The sequence below is a fragment of the Fringilla coelebs genome, assembly GCF_963513975.1.
Source record: "Fringilla coelebs genome assembly, chromosome: 4".
Lineage (NCBI taxonomy): Eukaryota > Metazoa > Chordata > Aves > Passeriformes > Fringillidae > Fringilla > Fringilla coelebs.
The window spans coordinates 62398962-62424517 of record NC_140032.1 but is presented as its reverse complement, the minus strand read 5'-3'; the positions used below and the strand labels follow the sequence as shown (position 1 = coordinate 62424517).

General features: G+C 40.2%; 1 protein-coding gene across 1 annotated transcript; it reads right to left on the bottom strand.

The window, feature by feature from the left end:
* Positions 1 to 574: 574 nt before the first annotated feature.
* MGARP (mitochondria localized glutamic acid rich protein) lies at positions 575 to 25057 on the bottom strand. Its single transcript, XM_084205229.1, has 6 exons — positions 24930 to 25057; positions 23384 to 23487; positions 22239 to 22341; positions 17830 to 18111; positions 3944 to 3992; positions 575 to 2082 (listed from the first exon to the last, which is right to left on the bottom strand). Exons 1-5 carry the CDS (start codon positions 25012 to 25014, stop codon positions 3946 to 3948), a joined length of 621 nt encoding a protein of 206 aa, XP_084061355.1. The 5' UTR covers positions 25015 to 25057; the 3' UTR covers positions 575 to 2082; positions 3944 to 3945.
* Between the last annotated feature and the right edge of the window lie 499 nt (positions 25058 to 25556).

Genomic DNA, 25556 nt, shown 5'->3' with positions numbered 1-25556 from the left:
AAGTGAAGGACAGAAAATTTTTATGTGGTATTCAGACTCCATACTAGCAAGACTGAATCAACAATGGCCAGAGATCTGTGAATTGCAAAATATCACTGTTGTTACTCTAAGATATTCGAGTGCTGAAGCAGACCATACTGTGTTCCATGTCTTTTTTTTTCTTTACTTAAAAAAACCTAAACAAAACAAAAGCAAAAAAAAAGAGGGGCTCTGGCATAAAGTACATTTATGGGCTGTTTTGGGACTCTCACAATTTTTTGAAATGGAAAGGATGAAAAGCTTTGGAAACCATAGTTTGTAATTCAATCATTCAGGCAGCTGTTCCAGAGGGCTAACATGTTTTGCCATGCACCAGAGCAGTTCCAGAGATAAAGAGCTATTCAGAAAAGCCTACCATATCAGAAACCCTACTGTTAGATGCAGTTAAAACAGCTTCTTTTACTAGGAATTAGTGAAAATTAAGAAATAGAACATTTAAGTGCATGCATCCATCAAAGCATTTTTAATCTACAAAATAAATATAGACTCTTATCCAACAAAACATCAGCCTAAGATTTTTATTCCAGTAGCTTGGTCTACAGAAAATGCTTTTAATCACAGAGACTTTATCCTTTAAGCAGAAGGCTGTGCTTTGTCATCTTGAAGCTCAGGAGCCAGCTTTTGCCTCCAGTTATTCCTAAGTAGGTCCAGGAGCAACAGGCTATATCTTTGTTGGAACACTATTACAATTTGCTTTATGATGGGGGAAGGAGCATGTGTTTCTTTGTGCCACGTGTAGGAATGTCACAATGCTGTTGTTTCTCTTTCAACATTTTCCAAACTTCTGCTTGAAGAGAAAAGAGTCAGACACACCTTATGAAACACACTTTCTACATAAATAGTACATAATATACCTTATTTGGCTGTGGTTTAGAGCCATTGCCATTCTCTGATGGCTGCAATGGGGTCTCAGTCTTAGAGGCATGCTCGAGCACGTAGCACAATGGAGAGTTGGGAGCACAGTGGCATCCAAACCTGTTATTCATCATAAATGTAATTTTTATGAAGCTAATACTGAGAAAACAAGGTTGTTTAGCTCTTTGGTTCTTTCTTAGTCCCCAAGAATGCCTGTCCATTTGAACACCTGTTGCATGGCCCTTCACAGGGATTTTGCTCTCTGTGTGCAAGTGCTTAGAGACAGGCTTTGCCATGGCCTAAAGGGCTTGGGATTTGTACCAGCCTGAAGGTTTATACCAAACTCTTGTGTTGTTACAATGCCACTACATGCCACTGCCAAGACAGAGCAACACAGAAAGAGCAGAGCAAGCTGCATGAGATTTGGGAGGAGCAGAGCCCAGCACACCCAAGGCAGGAGCCAGCCACCACTTGGAGACGTGATGACAACACCAACCAGTGCTATTTTGATTGTCAGGCTATAAAGTACCTATACTTTATAGCAAGCAGGTTTTTTCCCCAAAGCAGGAGCCTTAAAATGTTTACTCCTGGATGTTACTGTGCAAGGATTTGTAGCATCTGTAATGTTTATTTTTCAGGGGTAAAATTAGGTCATGTGCAGCCAGGTGTCCCATGCTTACAATCCCAAATCCAAACTCAGGAGCAAACACATTGTTGTTTTCCCTGTGATCCAATTTTAAAAAGGTAACAGGTACTTTTATAATATTTTGTCTTGATTTTAAAACCTTTTGCTTATGTTTTAGCATGGAATGTTACAAATGTATAACTATGCACAGCAGTTTGGACCAAAAGTAAGAAACCAATGTACATATCAGGACAACAACGACATAGAAGGAGTTCATCTGGCTTCGTACTGCTTCTCTTAGCACATGTATTTGGGACATGCTGAGTGGCTTGGCTGGATGCTACTTTCTACAGCAGAGTTGTTAGTCACAGAAGCGTTTCTCTAGGCAATGCAATCATCTCTTGCAGCACTGAGTACTGGCCATAATGACCAATGTGTGGTAGGACAAACTGCACAGTTTCTTTTATGTCTTCAAGGAAGAGTATGAGGTTTCACACACGAATTAGCTGGTTGATTGCCACAAATATTTGCATTAAACTTTCCAAAGGCGTCCACACTGTTTACTGGGGGAAAAGAAAAAAAGAATCTGATTTAGAGGAAACAATAATACATGATGTTTAGCAACAGACACCATTCAGCAGGTCATTTTCTGTGCAAACACTCAAAGCACACTGTGAATTTGACTGGAGGTTACCAGTTAAGTGAATTGCAGAGTACACACAGCACTGAGGTGTCAATCATGCTGATCTGATGGCTTTTGGAAACTTGCTCTGTTGCCATCACCAAAGCCCAGTTTCAATGAATCCCTCACGTTCATCCACATTGCTCAGGCATGAATGAATTCCCCTGCATGCTGGACTTCTACAAATAGTTACATTCTTGACTTTAAGCACAAGGTAAACCAATTTTATTTGCTGAGATGACTGATACAAGTAGTTCCATAGCAGCATCAATTTGGGCCCAAGAGCCACACTCAGTAGAATGGCTGAACATCTTTACTCAGGCATGCTCTGAGCATCAGCCCAGGGCTTTATCTGAGGATTTAATCCACTACTACTTCCTCCAGTCCTTCACCAAATAATCAGTAATTTCTTTTAAAAAGTTAACAAGATCGTGATTTGATTCTCACCTCAACATTCTCTTAATTTCATTTTCTTTGCCTTGAATTCCTTAAAAAGCATATTGTGTTTTAATGCAAAGTCAGAGTTAAGCTTCATACTCCAAAATGTTCACAATCAAAACACCAAAAAAAAAAAAAAGGAAGACAGAATTCTTTCCTGACTGGGAATGCAGTGTGGTTCTAGACTTGTAAATTGGACAAATGGGACAAGTGACAGCCAGTAATCTTCCAGCACCAAATAGTAAAATATTTCATAAAACATTTTCCCCCTGCCAACAAGATCAAATTGAAACTCAATAAGAGGCCCTTTTTAAAACTTGTGTTGCTATACTCATAAAAAGTAATTTTTTTGTCAAAAAGAATCCAAGCAGTTTAACCAGAATTAAGTGAACCTCTACACTAGTAGGAGATTAATCTATTTTTTGACCTATTTTCAATTTGTTACATCAAAGATGTTTCCTACAGCTTGCCTTCCCTGCCACCCCCACCATTTTCAGCTCCCATCTCTGCCTTCATTAACTGAGTTGGCTATACAGGGTATTTGTTGTCTAAATCAAAATCTGGAATAGCAACAATTTTTAGGGTTGCCAGATGTTTACCAGGAAAAAAAAGATTCCTAACTCAATTGCCTGGTCTATACCACAGCATTTATATGTACCAGAGCAGAAAGAATTTCTTGGTTATTTGGTTTTCTGATGTGGTACCCTCAGGTACCTTTAGCTTTCAATTTCAGCAAAAATAAAAACCTTGAGAAGCACATGCTTGCAACTCTTCTGACAATAAAATAATAAATAAAGTCACATGAGAAAGACACTAGCAAAATAGAAATATTATATTCAGTATTTTTCATTAGCACCAATTGAAAGTGCAGAGAGACTAATAATGAAAAAAAATTTATTTAAAATAGAACAGTCCAGGGGGCTATTGCTTTATTGTATAGAACAATAATCCAGAAGTCCCATAGACACATATAATTTAACCCAAATATCCAAAGAATATTTTTTGCTTGTAAGAAAGCTACAGCTCTCAGGTCTTTATCCACTTTGCATGGGACTAAGATAAAGCTATAAATAAATATGCACTGTGACAATTTATATAGGATTTGCTCCATAGCCTCTTAGAGATGCCAGCAGTGGTTCCCAAAAAATAAGAAATACTTCAATAAAATTCTTTTTTCTTGAGAGCAGAAATACAAATTCACCATAACAGTGCATGTGCATTTACCACATGCTGCAATAGCCACTAACTAAGAACGAAATATAGGTGAAGAGCAGAAAACCACATGCTGCAACTGTACTGTGTACCTTTAGGGCTCTTTAGCAACTTCTTCAGTTGTCTTCTCCTCCTCAGAAACTGCAAATGGAGACAAAACACCAATGAGAAACACTGGAAATTATTTATTCAATGACAAATAGTCAAATAAGTTGTTTCCCTTAGTCCAAAGGATCCTTGGACTAAGGGATAGAATTTACAAAGCTGTATTAGGTATGCAGGCATTTTTCCTTTTAGCTTTTTAATTCTAATTTCAAAAGAGTTTAGAGGGCAAACTTTTAAACTCCTACTTAAAATCTCCACAGTGATGATTTAAAGACACATTTTTCTTTGCATTCAATTACATCATTCAACTTCAAAAGCAATATGAGATTGTTTGTAGTTGCATCAAAGCAGCAGGCTTTATTCATACCACATGTGCTATAGTCTTCTTTACACCAATGCAATAGGAAAATTCTGTCTTTCAAACCAAGATAGATGTTGAAAAAAATGTGTTATATGCAGCACAAGGAGAATTTTTTGTTCTTAATGAAGTTCACATCCAGCCACTTACTGAGCAGGGCACTGAGCTCATCACACTACCACCATCAAATTTAGCAACTTGCTTCTACTGCACCACAGATAATTTGAAAATTAGATTTTCTGCTAGCACTGTGATACCAAACACAGCCATCATGCTCAGCCACACAGCATCACTTGAGTTCTGCATGCTCTTGCAGCTGGTTCAGTGCACACACATTTCAGACCCAGCTGGACTCACACCCCCTGAAGTTCACCACAACTCCTCAGCATCGTCGTCCTGGCTCTCTGAGTCTGTCAGAAATCTCTTGAGCTGCTGAGGCTTCCCCTTCCTTGTCACTAAGTTTTCCCCATGGGCAGAAGGATGTGCAACACCCAAGACTTGACTTAAAAGATACTTGTCTTCTCTTTCCATTCACCATCATAAATGAGGGCGAGCAACCAAGGCTCACAAAGCATGAAGTACCTGCCCAATCTATACACTCAAAGTAGCTGAAGACAATAGGATCTATCAGATGGTTAAATTTTATCAGCAAATAAAACTTTGCAAATGGAATTCCAGGGAAAGTCTGCCTCTTTCCAACCCTGAGGCAGAAACCTATAAACTGGAGCTATTTTCATGTATATGGACGCAGGCAAATATTCTCTAATGTAGATATTATCTCTTGCAGATACTGTTGCTTTGTTTTCTGATTTCTGTCAAATTCACAGGACATTGCATCTACACTCCACCTAACCTTGGAAAGACATCATGGGTAGTTATAATAAAAATATTCTAGCATCAGGCTGCAATTCAGGCTGCAATGGCCAACTAGCCATTTTTCAGTACTCCTGTAAGCATAAAGCAATCTGTGTCTATAAAAAGCCTGTAACAGGTAATATTTAGTAGTAGGCAGTCTCTGTACAGATACACTCTGCAGGAAGACTGAACACATCATTCTGCAGTTGCATATTAAATTTCACTTGAGTAAATTCTCTCATACCCTCTTCTTCTAACTTTCCTGTCAGAGGTCTCCATCATCACCCTCTAACCATTCAGTAGGAGGTTTGTCTCTTTCTTCTTTCATCCTATACCAAGCTACATGTCTATTAAACACAGTAAGTAAACAGCTTCTTTAGGAGTTCAATAAAAGCAGCAAATAGGAGTTTTATAGAGCTAGCACTGCATACCTTTCCCCAAATATCACCTTACAGCTAGTTAAATATAGCATATTCTGAACATCAATTATTGCACTTTACTTTTCAGAATGCTTACTGGATTTTGAAGAAGCAACAGAAAAATAAGTGCTCGGGAATTGGCACTTTTGCCTTTATAGGGAAAAGCTATGCAATAGAAATAGTACATTTGAAATTTGGAACTTTTGATATTTTACAGCAAGCAATACTTGATGTAATGCCATTTATCGCTATGGTAACAAGCTGCTAGGTTTCAGTTTGTAACATCAAACATTCAGCTTATATTACCAAAAGTTCTTTCTCTGGCTGATAATATTTAATTTTTTTTTTTCCTTTTGAGTGTTTTAATTTCCTTTGCACTAAGAAGAGTAGATCAGTAGACAACTAGAGGGAGCACCATGTTCTTTTCTGCTTTTTAACAAGACTCATTTCCTTTGGATGGGAATTGTGTTTATTTGTCTTCTACATGAATACCTGCCTTAAAATCAAACATTAACCACTGGTTCTGAAAGAATTGTCTCTGGTCTGAATTATTCCTTATGGCTATCAGAAAGGCAATTTAATGCAAAAAAACATGGATTCCTCCCAAAGTGTTCATCCATGTCTCTGCCTAAAATACAAAGGGTCTTGTGGCAGGCATTGCATTTTGAAAACCTGTGTCTGTAGAATGCGTGTAGTATGTTTATATACAAAATTGCCCTTGCTTAGGGCACAAATCTTGTATTTAAGTGGCTTTCCCATCCATTCCTTGAGCACATGTGGCTGGAATCCCCTTCCAGGTGCCACAGGTCTTGTGGGGAAGAGAGAGGTGGCAGTAGCTGGTGGTGCCAATGCACACACTCACGGCAGCTTGCCCTGGGTCACTCTCCTTCCAGCTTTATCTCCAGCAAAGTCCCAGACGGGCTGGTGAAGATCATCTTGGCATTGGCTCTTTGTCATATTGCATACTGTCCAAGTGTCTCCTGGTCTTTTGGATGAGGAAACAGTCTCCAGCCTCCTGATGGCTACCCTGAGCATTCATTTGAGCACAAATCTCAGCCTGTTTTTGGGTGCTTTGGACACGTCTTGGAACAAACACTCTGTATTCCATTCACAAGGCCAACACGTTTTTCTCTGTCCAAGGGAATTGCTGCCATCCCAGGACAAAGCCCTGGCATGAATGATGCCCTGGCAAGCTGAGGATGAACCCCCTGCCTATCTCAGATTTGGGACTTTCTGCATGAGGAACATCAGGCATACTGCCTGAGGCCTCACATCCTCCCCTACTGATCAGCTGGTGGCACAAAGTGTGACAGAGTTTAGGCATTTCTCCTTTGTGTTTCCCTGTTTCCCAGTGCTATTCACACCCTCTTTCTCTCTCTCTCTTTTTTTTTTTAATCTGCATGCATTTCATATTTTTTCAATCCAGTTTAATCTCTTGCAATTGCTCCATGTAAAATCCTGCAGTAACACCCTATTTCATACAAGATACTTTAATCTCTGCCTGGTACAATGGTGACTCATTTTCTATAATCCTCAGATGAAGGATTTTCTGTCTGTTCAATTATTGTTAATAAGCCTGTCATGAACTCTGCAGCAAATAATGGATGTAACTAAAATCACTCCTAACTTTTGTTAGTTCAAATGCTAAAATATTAAGCTTCTTTATTTTTTCAAAATATTTGTAGAGGAGTTACAGCATCTTCACTTGGTTCTGTGTTGTTTCCTGAATGATGATTAGTTTGAAAATCTGAAATCCCTGCATTTCTTCATGCAATGATGATTATGATTCATTTTGTCTATTTATGCCAGATTCCTTAAAATTTCCACAGGCTGTAAGTGAATAAAATAATCTGAATTGTGAAACTGCTTCTCTGCGATGAGGACACGTGGTATTTAATATTATGTTTTCCATTGAATGCCCAGCTGCTGCATTATCCTTATAGAACAATACCACTCCAGCTCCTTGACACTTTACCAAAACACCCACTTGCAGCATTCCTGCCAAATGGATCTCATTCAAGGGATAATTCCATCCTGACCTATACAATTTAAATCCTGCCAAAAATTATTTTGTTTCACTTCATATTGACAAAAGTGGGGCTCACTGGGCTCTTTCTTTATTCTTTGGGGGAAACTTCCCCCTGCACTCACATATCCTTCATCAAAAGCACTGGAGTTAAAGCTTCACAATTTTCCTGCTTCATTTGTTGTGCTGATTCCCCCCATCCTAGTAGGATCTGTTACTCTTCAGAATATACAGAATATTACTCTACAGTATGTATACTTCACAGTTTCATATAAGGTATTATATTGGTAGCAAAAAATCTCAGCCCCTGTGTATATTTTTTTTTTGAAAAGTTGATTTTTTTTTTCTTAAGCTTTTTCACAGGTTATTTGTCAATTTTCAGTCTTCTCCTGGGGTAAGTAGCTGCATCCCAGTATTGCTGGCAACAGCTTTCTTCAATTTTGCCAGGCATTTATAGATCCCATAGCACTTACAGGTCTGAATTAGGACCTTAACTTTGCTGTGATTTCAACAAAAGACAATATAAAAGAACTTAAAGCCTTAGAGGAATCAAACTAATCACATTTACCAACTGCAGTCATGGGGCTTTGCATATTGCATCAACAGCTGTTGCCAAAGCACTCAGAAGGATTTGGACACACCAGGGATTTTGAGGGCAAGCATCCCCAAGGTTAGTTAGAGCCACAACATGCATGCACTACACAGCCATCAGTGTGTAACATCTGTGCAATATCCATTGCTGATGCCTTAGAGGGAATCCCAACCCAAACACTTCCTGCTCCTGCCCAGGATAGCTACAGGCACTCCCAGGCAGTCCTTAGCTCCTCTGCTTTAGGAGATAACCATTTGGAGAAGAAATGCATCCTCCCAAATTGCACTTGCAGGAACAGAACGTGACTGGGCAACATGACACATCCACCTGATGCAATACCAAAGCATTTCTGCTGTGGAAACACATCTGGCTTGAGCTGAATAAATACAGAACAGGAAATTGATTTTACAGACAAAAGAAAATTGTGGATTTGTTCTGAAAGCTTGTGTTTAGTTGTTTTTTGGGGTTTTTTTTTGTTTGGTTGTCTGGTTTTTTATTAAGGCATCAGATTTAGAAAGCTCCAGTAGCTTATTAGCACAATATCCAACATTTCACCTAGAAATGTCATTTTTAGGAAACTATCCCTATCATTTCAGTGAAAGAAAATCCACCAAAACCTGCTTTCTACGTAAAGTAGTAATTCCTGCGGTCTTTAGAGACAATTTTTACAAGTGCTGAATGTGCAGCCCTGAGAGTGAGTGCAGAGCTGTACGCTTCTGTGCACTTGGAGCAGAAAGCAGTCCAAATACAGGGAGATTCTGCATGCTCATGATGGTCAGTTTGAATTGTGTGAATATTCGTGAGCTCAGCAGAACAGAGTGACAAGATAAGCAGGGACCTGTGTGCCCTGTGTGACTGACTCATCTCTGCTGCAGCTGATAATAAAAAACAACACGCCCAGACTGACTTTCTCCTGATAATAATAAAGGAAACCCCATGCAAGTGCATTGACTTCCAGAGCCCAGATCCCACTGCTTGCATAGCCCTCTTCCCCAAAAGCCTTCAAGCTTTTAAAACAAGCTTTCCAAGTTTCCTGGGGTAGTTTTTATGCAGAAACAGACTGGAGTTTTGCTGGGATGTAAAGCACTAGTGCAAAATTTGGCCGGCTCACACTGGCAATCATGTCCTACTACCTAGTAGGAAACAAGATACAAGATGACCTTGAAGCAAGGAGGTGGAAGAGATACAAACTAATTTGTATATTATATTTTTTAATCTTACTGCATTTTAAACTTCTACCTTGTATTTTCAACTGGTTTTCTGTTTTCCTGATTTACAATAGAGATTAAGAAGACAGCTGTTCCAGATTTTAAAATGAGAGCTTTCAGTCTTTCAGTCTTTTCCTTGCCTGGGGAGAGGTGGGGATTCCTTCCAGCAGGACAGAAATTTTACAACAAGGTTATACAAGATAACCCCAGCCTTTTCAGGAGTATTGTCTGTACTTCTTCCCTCAGTTTTGCATTTCCTTACCAATACATTTAAAGCTAACATATTTTGATTCTAATCCTAATTCTTTGATTTATTTAAAAGTGATCTTTCCAGTTAGAAACAACAACAACAAAAAATTTAAACAGGCACTGGTATCCTGCCATTTTAAAAGATATTTAAAAATACACTTTTCTGAGTGAATCACTTTACTTGAAGCAGTATCCTTCATATGATGAATTTTTTTTCTAGGCAGTCAAGATGAGGCTGGTATCTGTAATGCCAAACACCAGGTTCAATTACTTTAAAAATATTCTTTGCAGAAGAATTTGGTTTTATAAAGCTAAAATAACACAAGTTAGCCAGCATCATAGAAATGGAATCCACCTGGAGCACGCAAACCAAAGCTAGAGTACAAAACAAGGCTTTGATATTTCAAGCTGCCTATAAGATAACCAATGTCACACACTAATTCCAAAGGTGGGCAGGGAGGAGGGGGAAAGTCAAATTTAATTGTGAAATTAGAAACAGTATTTTATTTACAGTCTTTTAGAGACCAATAGAACGTGATGCTTTTGTTTACAGAAAGCTTCCTCAGTCAGGTCTATTGAAGGTCTCAGGATGACCCCTGAAATGTTAAGATAAGCAGAGCAGAGTATTTCTGGTTCATTTTCATAATTTAAAGACCTGCTAATGGAAAATTGGCAGTGGAGTAGAATTGACTTTTAAACAATCAAATTCTGTCACATTGGAAAAGTAATTCAAGAATTTCTTTGAGAAAACCTGGAAAATAGAGCACAAGAAGCAGGGGTACTTGGCTCACTCAGGTCTAATCCAGGGGAGAAGACAGCAGTAGCAGCAAGAAACTGTCATTTCCTTTAAGAGCAACTCCACATGTTTTGGTTCCATCAGCCACAGGGAAAATGGAAAGGGAAATTGTTCCAACTGCTGAGGTGGGGATGGCAGCTAAGGTTCCCTTCCATGCTGTTCTGGGTTGTAAGATATGTGTGTATTCTATTTGCCATCTGTTAGAGGTGGGGCAGTTGCCTTCTGTTAATTGGGCAGTTTGCTTTATCTCTTTCACAATCCATCCTCCCTCCAAGGAAATATCTTCTGTTAGTGGGCCATGAGTGTCACTGCATGACTGATAAAATTACATCATCCATTGTGAGATGCTCTGCCCAGGGGGAGGAGCCAAACATTCCTACCTGGATATAATCTGAGATTTGGAACACCACAGGCAGCCTTTTCCCACTGCATTCCCAGAGGAGCAGCTTTCTTCTCCACTGCATTCCAGAGGAAGACCAGGCCCATCTACACCACCACCAGACCTTCCTAGGAAAACTCCACCCTTCTACAGGATCCCTGCTCCAACAGAACCACAGCTGTCACTGCAGGAGGGCTGCAGCCACCATTCAATGGGACTGCTGCCAGCACCCTGACCCACAGGGTGTCAGCTCGTATCCTGACTCTGTCGGTGGTTTTCTTGTACCATTGCATTTGTATTTTAATTTTCCTAATAAAGAACTGTTATTCCTACTCCTACATCTTTGCCTGAGAGCCCCTTAATTTCAAAATTATAATAATTTGGAGGGAGGGGGTTTATGTTTTCCATTTCAAGAGAGGCTCCTGCCTTCCTTAGCAGACACCAGTCTCTTCAAACCAAGACACATGCTTTCACCAGAAGCCACCTGTCACCCAGGCATGGCTGGCTTGGGTTCCATACTTTCTCCCCCTGTTCATGGGGGCTTAAACCACATCAATAGGAATAGGAGGAAATAATAATCACTGAGGCAGTTTGGGACAGAACAGGCAAAGCTATGCAGCTGTCCCTGTAACAAGACCAAGTGCTTCAGGTGCCATTGGCCAGGAAGATCCAGGGAGCTCAGCATGGAGGGCTTGCAGATGCCCACCAGGAACATCCCATCACCAGGGATGAATCTCAGGACCATCTGAAATGTTCTCTCTCTCCTCTCTGGCATTTTATTCAGTGAACATTTAGGATTCCAACCAGCTAGAGCAAGCTACTCAACTTACTGCTTGGAAAGGAAAAGCACTTTATGCCTACATTGGCCTTAAAAAGGAGAAAAAGGTCCCGGGTGGTTGACCACAGACTAATGCCTCTCTACAATACTGTGAAATCAGCACTTGAGCTCCACCCAGGAAAAAATAAACTTTTTAGTTCCAAACTGAGTCAAGGAAAGAACAATTACTTAGAAAAGCACCGATTATTTTTCAGTCTGATCGTTCCTATCCTTGAGTTCCAGGATAGGAACTAGTGGCTGGCAGCTGCTGACCTGTTTGTGGAACCACCCTGGCCTGGTTGTGCTGTTACTCAGACACAGCATGAAGGTGGCCTCAAACCCAGCCCTCCCTCACTAGAGCCCACGGGCATCAGGACTTTAGTCCCTCTGGCATTCCAGCTATTCCATAGGATGAACACAAACCAAAGCCTCAGAGCCCAAGGTCTTTGGGAAACTGATGAGCAAAGGAAAGCTGGGATTTCTAATAAACCTGCCACTACACAAATATGACATATTTTCCTTTTTGCAAGCCATCCCCAAGCAATCCAGATAAAAATCCATGAGGTCCAGCTGAGAACCTAAAACATGGCATTATGAAGCCCATTATTAAGAATAAGAATTTTCATCACTCCATACAGAAAGAGAAACGTGTTCAATGAGCCAAGCAAGTCACAGGTTGTTTGTGTCTGATGTAGGTCACTAGTTCCCAAGAAAAGCCTCATTAGTTCCTACTAATGACCAGAAGATTCCCTTGAAGAGAGCTTATTCTACAGTCAATGATTAGAAAAAGATTCAGAGATGCCTATAATAGTCAAAATAAAAGCATAACAGTGCATGTCACATTAATCCAGAATAGTTTATAATACCTCATAAATTTCAAGAATATTGTTTTATATTCTGTGGCATGGAATTGTAGCAATGAGAAGCAACTCATATTGTTTGTTTGTTGGTTTGTTTGTTTTAAACAGGGAACAATCTTTAGTTACTGATTGGAATGGATCACAAGGAAAACTAGCACAAGTTAATATAAACCATATGAATGAAAAACACCCTAATAACTTGATGTATTAAATCCTTTGGGAGTTCTAAAAACACTTCTAATTAAGAAATTTTCTTTAACATTCATCATACAAAGTAATGCATCAAGTTTTATCTACTTTATCCACAGTTTCTAAAGAAGCAAAGTTGTTGTTTGAAAAAGAAGATTTTCTCTGCTATAGGAAACATTGTCCAAAAATTAACTTCAAAATCCCCATCTTTCCCATTCTGGTTTGAACTGCCACCACAGGAAAACAGCAAGGGGTGTCTGTTGCCATCTTTTCTGTAAAGTAGGAGACTAACAGTATTCCTGTGGTTGTTGTATTTACAGGAAAATTTCAAACACAGGGAATACTATGTACAGTAAATTAAATGCTAATAGATTTTGTTGTACAAAGTGAGCTGTTGCTTTCCAATTTGAGAAATATATATATAATATATATATTTCCATATATGTAGTCATTTTAAGGGTTTTTTTAAAGTCTTGACAATGAGCTATTAATACTAGTAAAAGCTGTACATCTATTTTCTCATTAATAGTGACATTAATTTAGGCATTATTATTCACTGTATGTCCTTCTGCCATTTTTGAGAAGCTACTTGCCCCCTTGTTCTAGAACAGACAAATAGGAAGACAGTCATTTCAGTCAGTTCTCCCCCACTTATTTGTTTGCACTCAGCTGGGAACTTCTACAGTTTTTTCCATTTTAGCAAAACCTTCCTCCCCGGCCCCCTGCATGCTGTAAAATTCTTTTTGGCTAAGCTGATCAAAACTCAACAGACTCTCCATGGACCAGCTGGGGTCTTCAACTCTCAACTCTCTTGAGCTCTTCAACGCTCACAACTTTTACTGAATTTTATTTTTATATTGTTCACTTTCTTCCAACAGAGATTTTTCAGATATGCTATGATGACTCAGTTTTATGAAGGAAAAACAGGAGGAAGAAGAGACTAGTGGCCAATCAGATAAGTGCAGCAGTCCAAGAGACAGATAAAACAAAGTGATAAATGTGAAACAGAAATACCCAACAGAAGTTCCAGACACAGATACTTCCCCTCTAGAATAATATTTGCATAATTCAACTTTTTAGGGCCTAATTTAGTTAGATCAGTCTATCATAATCAGTAAAGAGTAAAGTCCTCATTCCTCCATCTCACACAAACAGATGCCTAGAATGGTGTGCCTGTTCTACTGAGCAATGTCATTCTGAAAGCCTCTGAATAAGTATGAGCAATTGCAAATCACTCTGAGGACTCTTCAGTCATTTTCTAAGTGCTAACAGTGTCAGCACACCCAGAACTTGGTGGTGTACCAAGCCAAGCCGGCATGCACTGATTATATCAGGTGCTTTTGTCTGCTTGGCATCACTGCATGATGGGGTCAGCAAAAGTCCTGTCCTGAAAGCAGCAGCTCCTGTCCAGAGCAGCCTCCATTTGTTTCTCTAGGCTGCAGACAACTGCCACTGCAGTGTGTTTGAAGCTTAGCATGGAAAACACTGGCACATTCACACACTAATCCTCCCCAAACCCAGCCACTCACTCAAATGGCCTTGGAAATAACAAACAGAGAGACCATGCTCTTCGATACTTTAAAGATTAGAAAAATCCCTATGCTAGAGAAGTCAGGAGGAAGTCTGGAAAAGCACGGTTTGGGGCTAATTGCTTCTCTTATCTCAGTTGATAATGCCAAAACCTCAAGCCTCAATACCAGAGTTGGAGAAGAGTTTATGGTGGCAACCCAAACACTAGAAGTCACAGATGGAACAACCTTGCCTAATCCAAATAGCAGTTTGCTAGTCTGTGAATTTAACAGCATTTGGTTTGTCTGGAGAAAAATTTAATTTATGGTCCCAGAAACAGTGTACACTAGAAGGAGAACAACAGGAATTTAACCAGCAACAGATAGTAACCAAGAGTGACAGCTCAAGCAATAGTAAAGTAGAGAGAATATGAATTTAGAGGAAGTTAAAACCTTGGGAACAGAGTAACATAATTCAGTACTTATTTTGGTAACAGTATTTCACAGAATTCCAGACTGGAATTGTGGATTGTAAATTGCTTAACTTGAAGCAAGGAGAACATTCCAGGCAGGTACAATTCTTAACTGTCTCAAATGGATATTATCCTGATTAAGCATTAAGCATCCACCTCCAAGGCTGAGTTGGTTTTTTGTTTGTTTGTTACCTGTTTTGCTTTAGGTGAGGGGTTTTTTGCACATCCATGTAAAATTATACATTTACTTTATCTGTATACAGGAGCTGGAGACAAGCACCCCTTCACAGCTTGCACTTCCAAACATTAGAGAAAGCTTTATAGATTAAAAGAAACAATGGCATTTGAAAAAAGCAGATGTTCACTGGTAACAATAAAAATCTGCAGAAGTAACACCAAGTTGCCAACAAAAGTAGTTAGTTACTTAAATACATAATTCTCTACGTCATTACAAGTGGAGCTATGCTATTTTTTTCCTCTAAATGGAGATAACATGAATTATAAAGATGGTTAAATTCAAAACTGAAAGTTACATCCAGAAGGATTTTAATTAGAATTTTTTTAAGCACAATAGCCGTTGGCTGCACGTAGACACTGAACAAAGTGGTAGAGAGAAAGCAGAGAACTTTTGAAACAAACCCTCATCTTCTTGTGAGCATGATGGCAATGGAAACTTGTTCTTAAGTAGCTTAGAGGAAAGGGATGTTGGTTTAGGCCCATGTGCCAGACCATGTGCTGCTGGTGGCCTTCCTGCCATGGTCAGGAATTCCTGGGAGGAACTGCTTTGGGGGCCCTGCAGCTCTTCTGCAGGCAGGAGCAGGATAGGGAGCAGGGAGAGCTAAGGTGACCTGGGGCAGGAGCCTGATCATCCTCCCCAGCCAGGACTTGGGTCACCCTGGGTGTAAGCTCATGTGAACCATGGGGAGGTCCCCAGGGGTCCCCACCCTGCTCACACCTGTCACCAGCAGTTGTTGACAGCAATCTGCACTCGGGTCCGGTGGCACAGGACAGCGATGCTCAGGAGCAAGATATAACATCCAAGGAGCACCCAAGAGATCAGGCAAGGAGAACACTCCTTTGCTTCAATTTCTTGACAATTTTACATCCCAAAAGTTTGTTTCTGCTAGCTTTACCACCCAGCCAAGAATAACCACTGCAGCAAGGTTTGGTAGAGGGCACCTAGGATGACCCTCAGGCTCCCTTACAACTTTGAGCTTAACAGAAGTCTGGTTCTAGTGCTGTTTTCCTCAGTAAGTATGCTGCCAAAGATACTGGATCTTAGAAATCAGTCATTTCTAAAGAGCTGCTGCACTTCCAGAAAATACCAGCAGGAACTAACAATTACAAGCCATATTTCTTCTCATCAAATCATGGTCACTAAGTACATGACGTCAACATGTCCAGAATGAGATCCTCAGACTTAACCACAGAATCACCACAGGGTGATTTGGGTTGGAAGGGACCTTGAAGACCATCTCATTTGAGCCATCTGCCATGGGCAGAAACACCTTCCAGAACCTAAAGCAGGTTCTTCAGAGCCCCGTGCAACCTGGCCTTGAACACTTCCAAGAACGGGGCATTCACAGCTGCTCTTGGAAACCATTCCAAGGCCTCACCACCTTCACAGGAAAGACTTTATTCCTAATATCTAATCAATTTATACACCATGCTTCTCAGGGAAAATCCTAGCTTCCCTTCCTCAGGGAAGAGCCTGTTCAGTAAAATGGCAGAAATATTTACCATACAGAAGAGCCTACCTTATCCAACAATGAACAGTTATTCATATATAAGCATTGTCAAAGGAATACACAACCACTTCCAAACACAAGCAAGTGCTTATGAAATTAAAGGGAAATTTTGCAATTGCTCTGCAGAGCAAGAAATGCTGCAATACATTTTTAAACATATCTCATAATGGCTCTAATTCACCAAATTTAACATAAAACAGACTACTTCCTTTCCAAATGAAGTGGTCTACATATTCCATAGAAATGGAAATTTTTAGGGCTCTAGGTATTTTAACTACTACCTTATAAATATTTCTATATGTAAGCAGTAATAATCACACCCAAGGTACTTACTTCTACTTTCTATAAACTGTATTACAGCAATCAGACTAATATTGTTTTAAAAAGATGGTGTCAGAGACAAGCACAGGAACTAATAATATTTGAATTAAAATCGCATTCATACATAGACCTTTCATAAAACTCAGCAATTAGAAGTGCTGCACTGTTTCTCAAGTTTATTTGTTAAAAAGGCAATTAAGATGCATCCATTCCTCACTGGAGTCACCAAGAAAAAAGTGAAAATCATTCCAAATCTGGTACTGTGATAAACACCTATAGATTAGCGGTACTGATGGTACTGTGATAAACGCCCATAGTTTGATCTGTGTTTTAGATATATCCTCTCAAGACCAGTAGTAAAAAGAAAATTAAAAAAAAAAAAAAACCTTTAAAATATGCCAAATTAAATTCCAGTCCTGTATCTTGCACATTTTATGGATAGTTTTACATTTGTATTGTTGCAATTTTTTAAAAAGCACAATGAACAAAAATATTTCAAACACCCTGACAGCTCAAAATAGTGAATGTTTTGCCACTTACCAATTTCAGTGTTTAACAACAATTTGATGTTTTATTGTGTTGTGAAAATTTAGCCTAATATATCCTTAAAATCAAGACAGCATTTTCTTTGCTATGCAAGATACTGTTTAAGTTACATTGATAGAACAGATTTAATCATTCAGTGTGAATATCTTTGGAGTGGTTAGTGAACTAAAGTGTTTAGATTCCTTAACACACCCTTGAGAACTAGATCACTAAAACAACTGTTTAACTGATCACATTATAAGCTCAACTTAATATCTTAAGAAATAGCACGGGGTAGGGAAATGAACATTTGACTCTGCTTGTTTTAGACAGTAACTCTGGTGCCAGAGGCGGGATGCTTTCAGAGACACTGATTTAATAAACTTAATTACCTTATGCTCATGATATGTCAATGTTAATGCCTGAATTAGTTTTCACTGCAGGACAAACTCCATTAGGAACACTGATGCTCATTCTTAATGTTCTGTAAGAGGCAGAGCTTTAGAACCCACCACACACACACACTCAAAAAACACATTCATAGGTTAACCTTGAACTGCAGCAGCTTCTGAATTAGCAGCAAGTTCCAAATTAGCAGCAGCTTCTGAATTTGCAGCAGCTTCCTGCTGTGCTTCCTCCATAGCATGGGATTCCTCTGGAGCCAGTAAGTCATTCTCCCCTCCAGCTTCTGGGGATGCCTCAGAAGTCTCATCCTGTGCTGTGGGTCCAGCACTCTCATCCTGTGCTGCAGGTTCCACAGCAGCTGCTGCATCAGCTTCCTCCGTGGCCTTCTCTGCTCCAGTGACTTCATCCACCTCTTCTCCATCACCTTCTAAGGATTTATTCAATACAATAAAGAGAGTAAAATGCATGCATGCAACAAAAAATTCATCAACTACTTTTTATCATCATCCTCATTTAAATTTAAAGTGGGAAGCTAAGATTTGGGATCAGAATTAACAAAAAGATCAATAGTTAATCCCTCCTATTGTCTAATGTGGCCTCAAAAAACTATGTTTATAAAATGAGGAAACCATATTCTTAATTACTGAGTTTCAAACCATGTTTCAGTGTGATAAGGAAAGAAACTGAGGCTTAAAGCAAGGGTTGGGGGTGCAGTGAAGGATAAAAAAGGACATTGTCAAGTGTTGCTTCAAACAGCTGTGCTGAAAGGGCCAGTGAAGGTACACACACAGGTGCCAGAGGGAGCACGACTCTGTGGAATTACCACGTGGGGAATAAGACATTTGGTCTTAAATAAGTAAGAAAAAAACTTGCTAATTTCAAGTGGTCAGAGCTCACTTTCTTAGATGTATGACCATTTATGACTATTTTCTTTTTACAACTATTAACTCTCTTTTAAAGACTTGTTTACACCACTATCGGTCCAACTCCTTAGAACCTGAAAAACAGTTTCCCAGTCATGCATCACTTCAAATTCAGCTGAGACAAGTCATGAAAAACTAACAGCATAAAGCAACAGAGGTGCTCAACCAGCATGCAAACATGCACTAACATCAAGTTCACAAAGGAAAAGTTATACACCAACTGTTCATCACAAGTTCACCACTAGAAACTCACCATGCAAAAAAAAAAAAAAAAAAAAAATAGAACTGGAAATAAGTTTGTAACGCAGTGAAAATTGAAACAAAAGGGCTTAAAGAGACATAGTCAGAGTTTGTTTGATTCTTTTGTATCTGTTTAAAAACTAAACAGATCAGTTTCATTTCTTGGTCTTCTTATGCCAGTGAAAGCCTGTAATTTAGTGTTCAGGTTTTGAGACAAGTCCATTCATTGCTCAGTAAAAATCAAAACTTTGCATTATGCAACCTGATCATGTCCCTTTAAGAAAACATTGTTTTAAAAAACCCCTTAATTCATTACACAAAGAACAGGCTAACAGCCAAGATCAGCATTCAGTACACTTATTGGACAGTCAAATATAGAGTGCATTAATTCAGAACAGCCAGCTTCCCCATCTCAGAACTGCCTTCTACAAAGCAGAGTCAGTAATAAGCTCAATATGGTTTGGCCTTGCAGACATAGGTAGTTCTTTAAAAGTCTCACACAAATGGAGTTTTACAATAGAAGGTACAAAGTCATCCCAAGGTAGGCTGCAATGTACTCAATGGTAAACGATTGTCCTTTGTTTGTGTTTAACTTCCTCAGGTTTGGAAAGAGATTTCCCTTGTGTCTGGAAAGTGTAAAAGCAGAGCATAGATTAGAAAGCCTGGAAAGTGTAAAAGCAGAGTATAGATTAGAAAGATTGAATCAGCTTGCAATGAGTTAAAAAGAAAAGTCATAGCTAAAAAAGGAAGAAATCAGGAACAATCTTAAAGGACACAAACAACAAATGGAAGACAAAACTCACTAAATAAGCAAGGAGAACATCCTGCAAGCCAAACATCATTTTACATTTGAAATGATGTCCCAGATTTTCTACTGCTACTTTGAGTCAGGCTTCTTCCAGAAGCCTCTTATTTTCAGAATAGCTTTCAGTTTAAAAGAGCCACAGAAAATCTGCTATCTGCTATCTCTTTCTAAATGTTTGTTATAATTAATTAAAATATCATTATCATTAAATATCATTAAAATATCATTAAATATAATTTCAACCCTCTAAAAAGCAAAGAACCCTAGTAAGATTCTTTCTCTTGTTTTGACAGACTTGTTTGCTATGCACAGCTCTCTGCAGTAGACATTTTGGGTTCAGGCATAAGGGGAGAATTTTGCCCCACATGAGGAATCACAAAAATCCTATTGAAAGAATCTCTGATCAGCTGCCCTCCAGCATTAAGGTCTTCCACACAGGAAGTTCTTTCACCAGAGGCAGCAAATATGCCATGAACATGCTGCTTGGCATACTGCTTTTCTATCCACTACTTCATAAGGTTACCAGCTCTGTTTTAGAGCTTATTTCAAGCTTGGTTTAATGTGCACCTAAAAAAGTATCAGAATACTTTGAGAACAGAATTTTTAAGTGCTCTTATCAGCAATGCTTACTGGAAAAAAGTGTAAGGACTGAGTCTAAAGAACAGGGAAAGAAATTGCAATGGCACTTCTGGGAAAAGCAATACTATTCTAACACTGTGACAAGATAAACACAAAAATATGACTAGGCAGGGAACAGGAGAAACAGGGGAGGAAGAGGGGTGTTAACTCTTTTGAGAATGCACACAGAGGATTCTGTAGGAAAAGTAAGAACAGAACTGATGCTCATTCTATATGTTCTGTTCTTTTGGGTGTACACAGCTGGGAATGAAGAAGGATTTTAAAAGGAGCTGATTCAACGGTGGTTTTGTATTGTGAATTGGAATGAACTACTCAGAAGTCCAACTAAAAACTCTGGGTTGAGCATTTATTCAGAAGTCAAATATTGAAAATAATACAGGAAACAAGTTTTAACTGTATTCCCTGAATGTCCTTAGAAATATTTTGGACTTCTTACTATCAATAAAAAGGGAGGCAGCAATCATCTGCCACTGGTTGTGACATTTATGTGACTTATTCAGCAGCAGATGATGGGATGTCTGAAGAGTACCCAAGATCAGCTGCTGAGCACTCTGTGCTGTGGGTATTTCACTCCAACATGTGGATAGGCCAGGGCCAAAACTCAGTACCTTGCAGATGAGCACCTTTGGAGAAAAGAGGGAATACACTGACATCACTTGGAAGGTTTGCTTAATGCTTCCCCATTCTCCCAACTGTGGCAGTCAGAATGTAATAAGGGTAATCCTCACTTCTGCCCTGAACAGCAGGACACCAGGTCCCTAGGAGAGATCTACTTTGGTCCTCATTACATTTTCTATTTTAGGGACAATGAAGGATCGCAAATTGTGGCTGAATTCTCAGCATTTAGTTAAACAATTGAGTTTTAAAGCTAAACTGCTTTCTTTTTTGGAAATTGAGGTATTTTACTACTTTAAATCTTAAGGTCTGTAGTTTTAATGTTGTGAAACTAAAGCACGTGTTGTAGAAGTTCAAGGCTAACAACCTCTAAAGAAATAATTATAGAGGCAGACAATTTAAACCATGCTCTCACACTAAAGACAAAATTTAAACTCCAGATACTTTATTCAAATGTATTCTTTGTGAGCATGCAAATATATTAAATCAATTCTTAGAAGTCAACAGTATAAAAAAAAAAGGAAGAGCTTCAAGTCCTCTGGCTTCAATGCTTTATTTTTTTAAATAACAACCAAAAAAAAAATTTAAATATCCTTAAGAAATTTTCCTAATTGCTTTTCCTAGCAAGGCCATGCTTGCCAAAGTTCTACCTTTTACATTAATGCTAAATTAACATCAATTAACACTAATTGATGTAGACAGGGACAACATTCCATTACAAGTATTTGAACTAACACAGTCTAATTATTCAAGCATGAAGAGCTAAGTAAGGATTTACTATACATTTAGGTAATGCCTGCATTTCATCTAACCCCAAATTAGAAAAGACAAAATCAAAGTTGTAGGACAAAAAATTGATGCAAGTTAATTTTTTTAAATGTAGGTTTTTTCCCCCTATTGAACTGTATTTCCTGATGGCATGTGGCCTGAAGCCAATCTGTTGACTGAGAAAAGATATTATCTTCTCCTCCCCACTGAAAACAAAAGAACAAAATTGATTTTGACAGCATTATGTATTCAGTCAAGTTTCATTAAGCTTCCAGAAAATCAAATACCTATTATACAATTAATAGTATTCACACATCAACTCTTTCCATTCAAAGAGACTCCACAGGTGGATCAAAGACCAGATTAATGCCTGAACATTAAGGCCACTACCTAAATTCGTGCAGCAGCAGCAGCTTTGTAACAGAACAGTACTGTACAACCACCTCTGTCTTCAGTCCCACTCACACAGTTCAGACAAGGACGTGGACAGTGCTAAAGCCTGATTAGACAATTCAGAAATCTGTTCCAAATCCTCAGGGAACAAGAGAAAGGAGCTCAACTCACCCTTTCTTGACCAAGGATTGCTTTTCTGCTCCTCGGCTCTCTCCCGAAGAATATTTGTATTTTCAACAAACCTGCTGCGAGGTGAACTGACTACTCTGTAGGCCTGAAAGGGAATTATACCTGAATTTACAGCTGCATCCCTACAAATTTACCAAACACAAAGGGGGGGAGGGAGAGAAGGGATTTTAAGCTAGTGTCTCTGCCCATCTTAAAATGCATATAAAATTTATTCTAAACAAGGTTAAAAAAAGAATCTGCTAAACTAATATATTTATGTATTTTATATTTCTCCATTGTTAGAAAGCAAATACAGTATACCATACAGCTTTTGAAGTGCTGCAATGTTTCAGGAATTGAAAACAGCATTTTAAAAGATAATTACATTAAGATTCCTATTTTTGTATTGTGGTAAAAATGTGATAGGAAGACACTATGTTATTCATCCAGAAATGCAATCATACATGTTTGATATTTTGAACAAATAACTACTTACAATTCAAGAGGATTACTTTGTGGGACAGGGAAATATGTACCTCTCTGGAGTGTGCTAGGCACTACCTCAGATCTTGGGGGAGAGGTAAGCTATAGAATGGAGGATTTAGGGATGTGAAGCACAGAATCAGATACATTTAGAAGCAGGGAAGAGAATGGTTACCGAAAAGCTTAACAAAACCAGATGCTTACAAAACTTTAACATGCTCTCTTGAAGTAACTAATGCTGTTATCTTCCTTCTTTGTGCCCAAATTTACAAGGTTCGTATCTTCCCCTTGCAGCTTCAGATTGCTTATTTCACATCTGCCTCGCCCACTTGAAACATTGCTAATGTTTCTTGGTGAAAAGTTAAGGCAAGGGGTTAGAGACAGGTGCCTTCCTCAGTCTTTGGACACATTCATTTCACATAGTCTTAAATATGCTTTCCACTAAGAGTGACCCAGCACTACTTATCAGAGTAACAGTAAAACAGGCAAGCAATAGGCTTTCACCTTCACTAAATACTCTTAAGCTGATTTCTAAGTTAGGCTGCACTTAAGCTACAATATCTGCATTCGTTGATGGTTTGAATCTTGGCCATACTCTAACCCAGAACACACCTTACACCGTGCCAGCTCAGAAAGCACAAACAGCTCCTTCCCCAAACACTTACATAAAATAAACCACCAAAAGCAGCAACACCAGCAAGGAGATAGATCATCATGCTGTCTCTAGAAGAGCCAGGAACACTCCCAGATGACATCTGGCGAGGAGGCGCTACAAAAACCATTAGGTAAAGTGATGTAAAGTGCTGCTAAAATATTATCACAAAAAAGAATTATGGAATCTGAACTCTGTATGGGAAAGGATGATTAAAAAAGGTTATAAAACAGATGCTGATATATACTGATGTATCCTATGACTCAGTAACACAGGGTGTGGTGCTCCATGGCTGAGCTCTTCTTAAGAGGTGTTTTTCTGTGAACTACGTTGTCTGCCATCAGCTTCCAAGTACTGGACACAGTCTATATAGACTAAGAAATGTTTTAAAAAGAAAAAAAGGAATGTAAAATTGACTCCTGACTAAGGTAGGAAAAATAATTATCTGTCCTTATTCCTTACGACCAGCAGAAGTAATGAATTCTCTCTTCAGGGTAATAACAGGGAATTTTTTTAAAAGCTTTTTCATTTGAATTCATGTTCTTTCACTCAGACTGCTGATACTCTGATCCATACCCTTCACCTCATGAATTGGTGAACAGGGCAGAGAGGTAGAACTACAGAGTTTTTTACCCGACTGGATACATATTAACTCTAACAGCAGTGCTACCCATTCATTTGTTATAAAGTGATTCTTACTACAGTCTTGGATTCATCTGTATACCTCAAAAAGAGAACCATGAAAAATACACATAATTCTCTTGGTCAACAAAGCTTTCTGCAGAACTTTGTGACTTGATCCCAGATGAGAAATGTCTCATTGAAAAAGCGCTCATGAAAAATAGAATGGCTCTGAGCATTGCAATTGACAGCTGCAAAAATAGTCGCGATGTCAAAACATTGCCATCATGTGCTAGGTAATGTTTAGCATCATCTGTCTCATGACACAATTCTCAGACTCCTCTCCGATAGCCGGGCATCCTCATGGATTTGCATATGTTTATATTTTCGTTCAGCAGCAGTGTGTCCTTAACCCTCCCCCCCGGGGCAGCCAGCTATAGCAGGACAGTGATCAGCAAGCTGCCATCGCCCAACGAGGATGGCAGATTTTTTTTTTTGCCAGTGGTTACACAACCCGTGATGCGCCAAAAGCCATGGTTGTGGCGCACCGGGTCTGCCCCCGTTCCCTACCGCGGCCGGCAGCCCTGCCGAGGCACCGCCGCCCCGGCTGCTCTACCAGGGGGTATAACCCCGCTATTTTATAAGCAAGGGAAGGCAGCAGCAGCCACCGTTTTGCCCTGGGGCGGGGGTAGGGGGTCCCGGGCTGGCTCGGCTGCCCAGCGGGTCGCGGCGGAGGTCTGAAGCAGCCAGTGCCGGAGCCCAGGATGACCGAGCAGCCGTGCCCGGCGGCCGCCCGCCCCCGCCGCACCTGTCCCAGCCCCACGTCGCCCCCGCCCGCGACCTCCGCGCATCCCCTCCGCCGCCACCACCCGGCCCGCGCCCCGTCACGCCATCCCGGGCACCGCTACCCGGCCCGGCTCCGCAGCGGCCCCGCGTACCACGCTGCTTGAGGCGGCTGGCGGCGGCAGGCGCCCTGCTCAGGCGGGCGGCCAGCGCCTGCGAGGCGGCCCTGCAGAGGGACATGGTGGCGGAGCAGCGGAGCGGAACGAAGCCGGCTCTCAGCTGCCGGTCGCGGCGGGGATGCGGCGGCAGACACCGGTCCCGCCTCGGTGCCGCGGGGGCGGGCCGAGCCGCAGTCCCGCCCCGCGCACCTGGACGCCGCTGCCGGCCGGGGGTGCCCCGGGGACGGCGCGGTAGGAGCGGAGCTCCGGCTGCGGCGGGACGGGGAAGCGGCTTTCTGGAGCGGAGCGCACATTGCGCAGGGCCGGGCGCTGCCGACAGCGACCTGCCCCACGGCAAGTAAACGCCGTTCGGTACCGACCGCAACAACAGAGCCGGGATAGTAGGGATGGCATTTACCAAGGAGAGGGAAGATAGAGAGGAACTACTGTTTTACTTAAAAAGGAATTTCTCAAGGAGGAAAAAAAAAAAAAAAAAGAAGAAGAAATCAACTAAATTCACGGCGAAGGGCACTCGGGTTAAGCACGGAGCCAAAGGCGTTCGGCGTTGGCAGTGAACCACTCGAAGTGAATCGCTGCTATGGGATCATGTCGGCTCTCACAGTG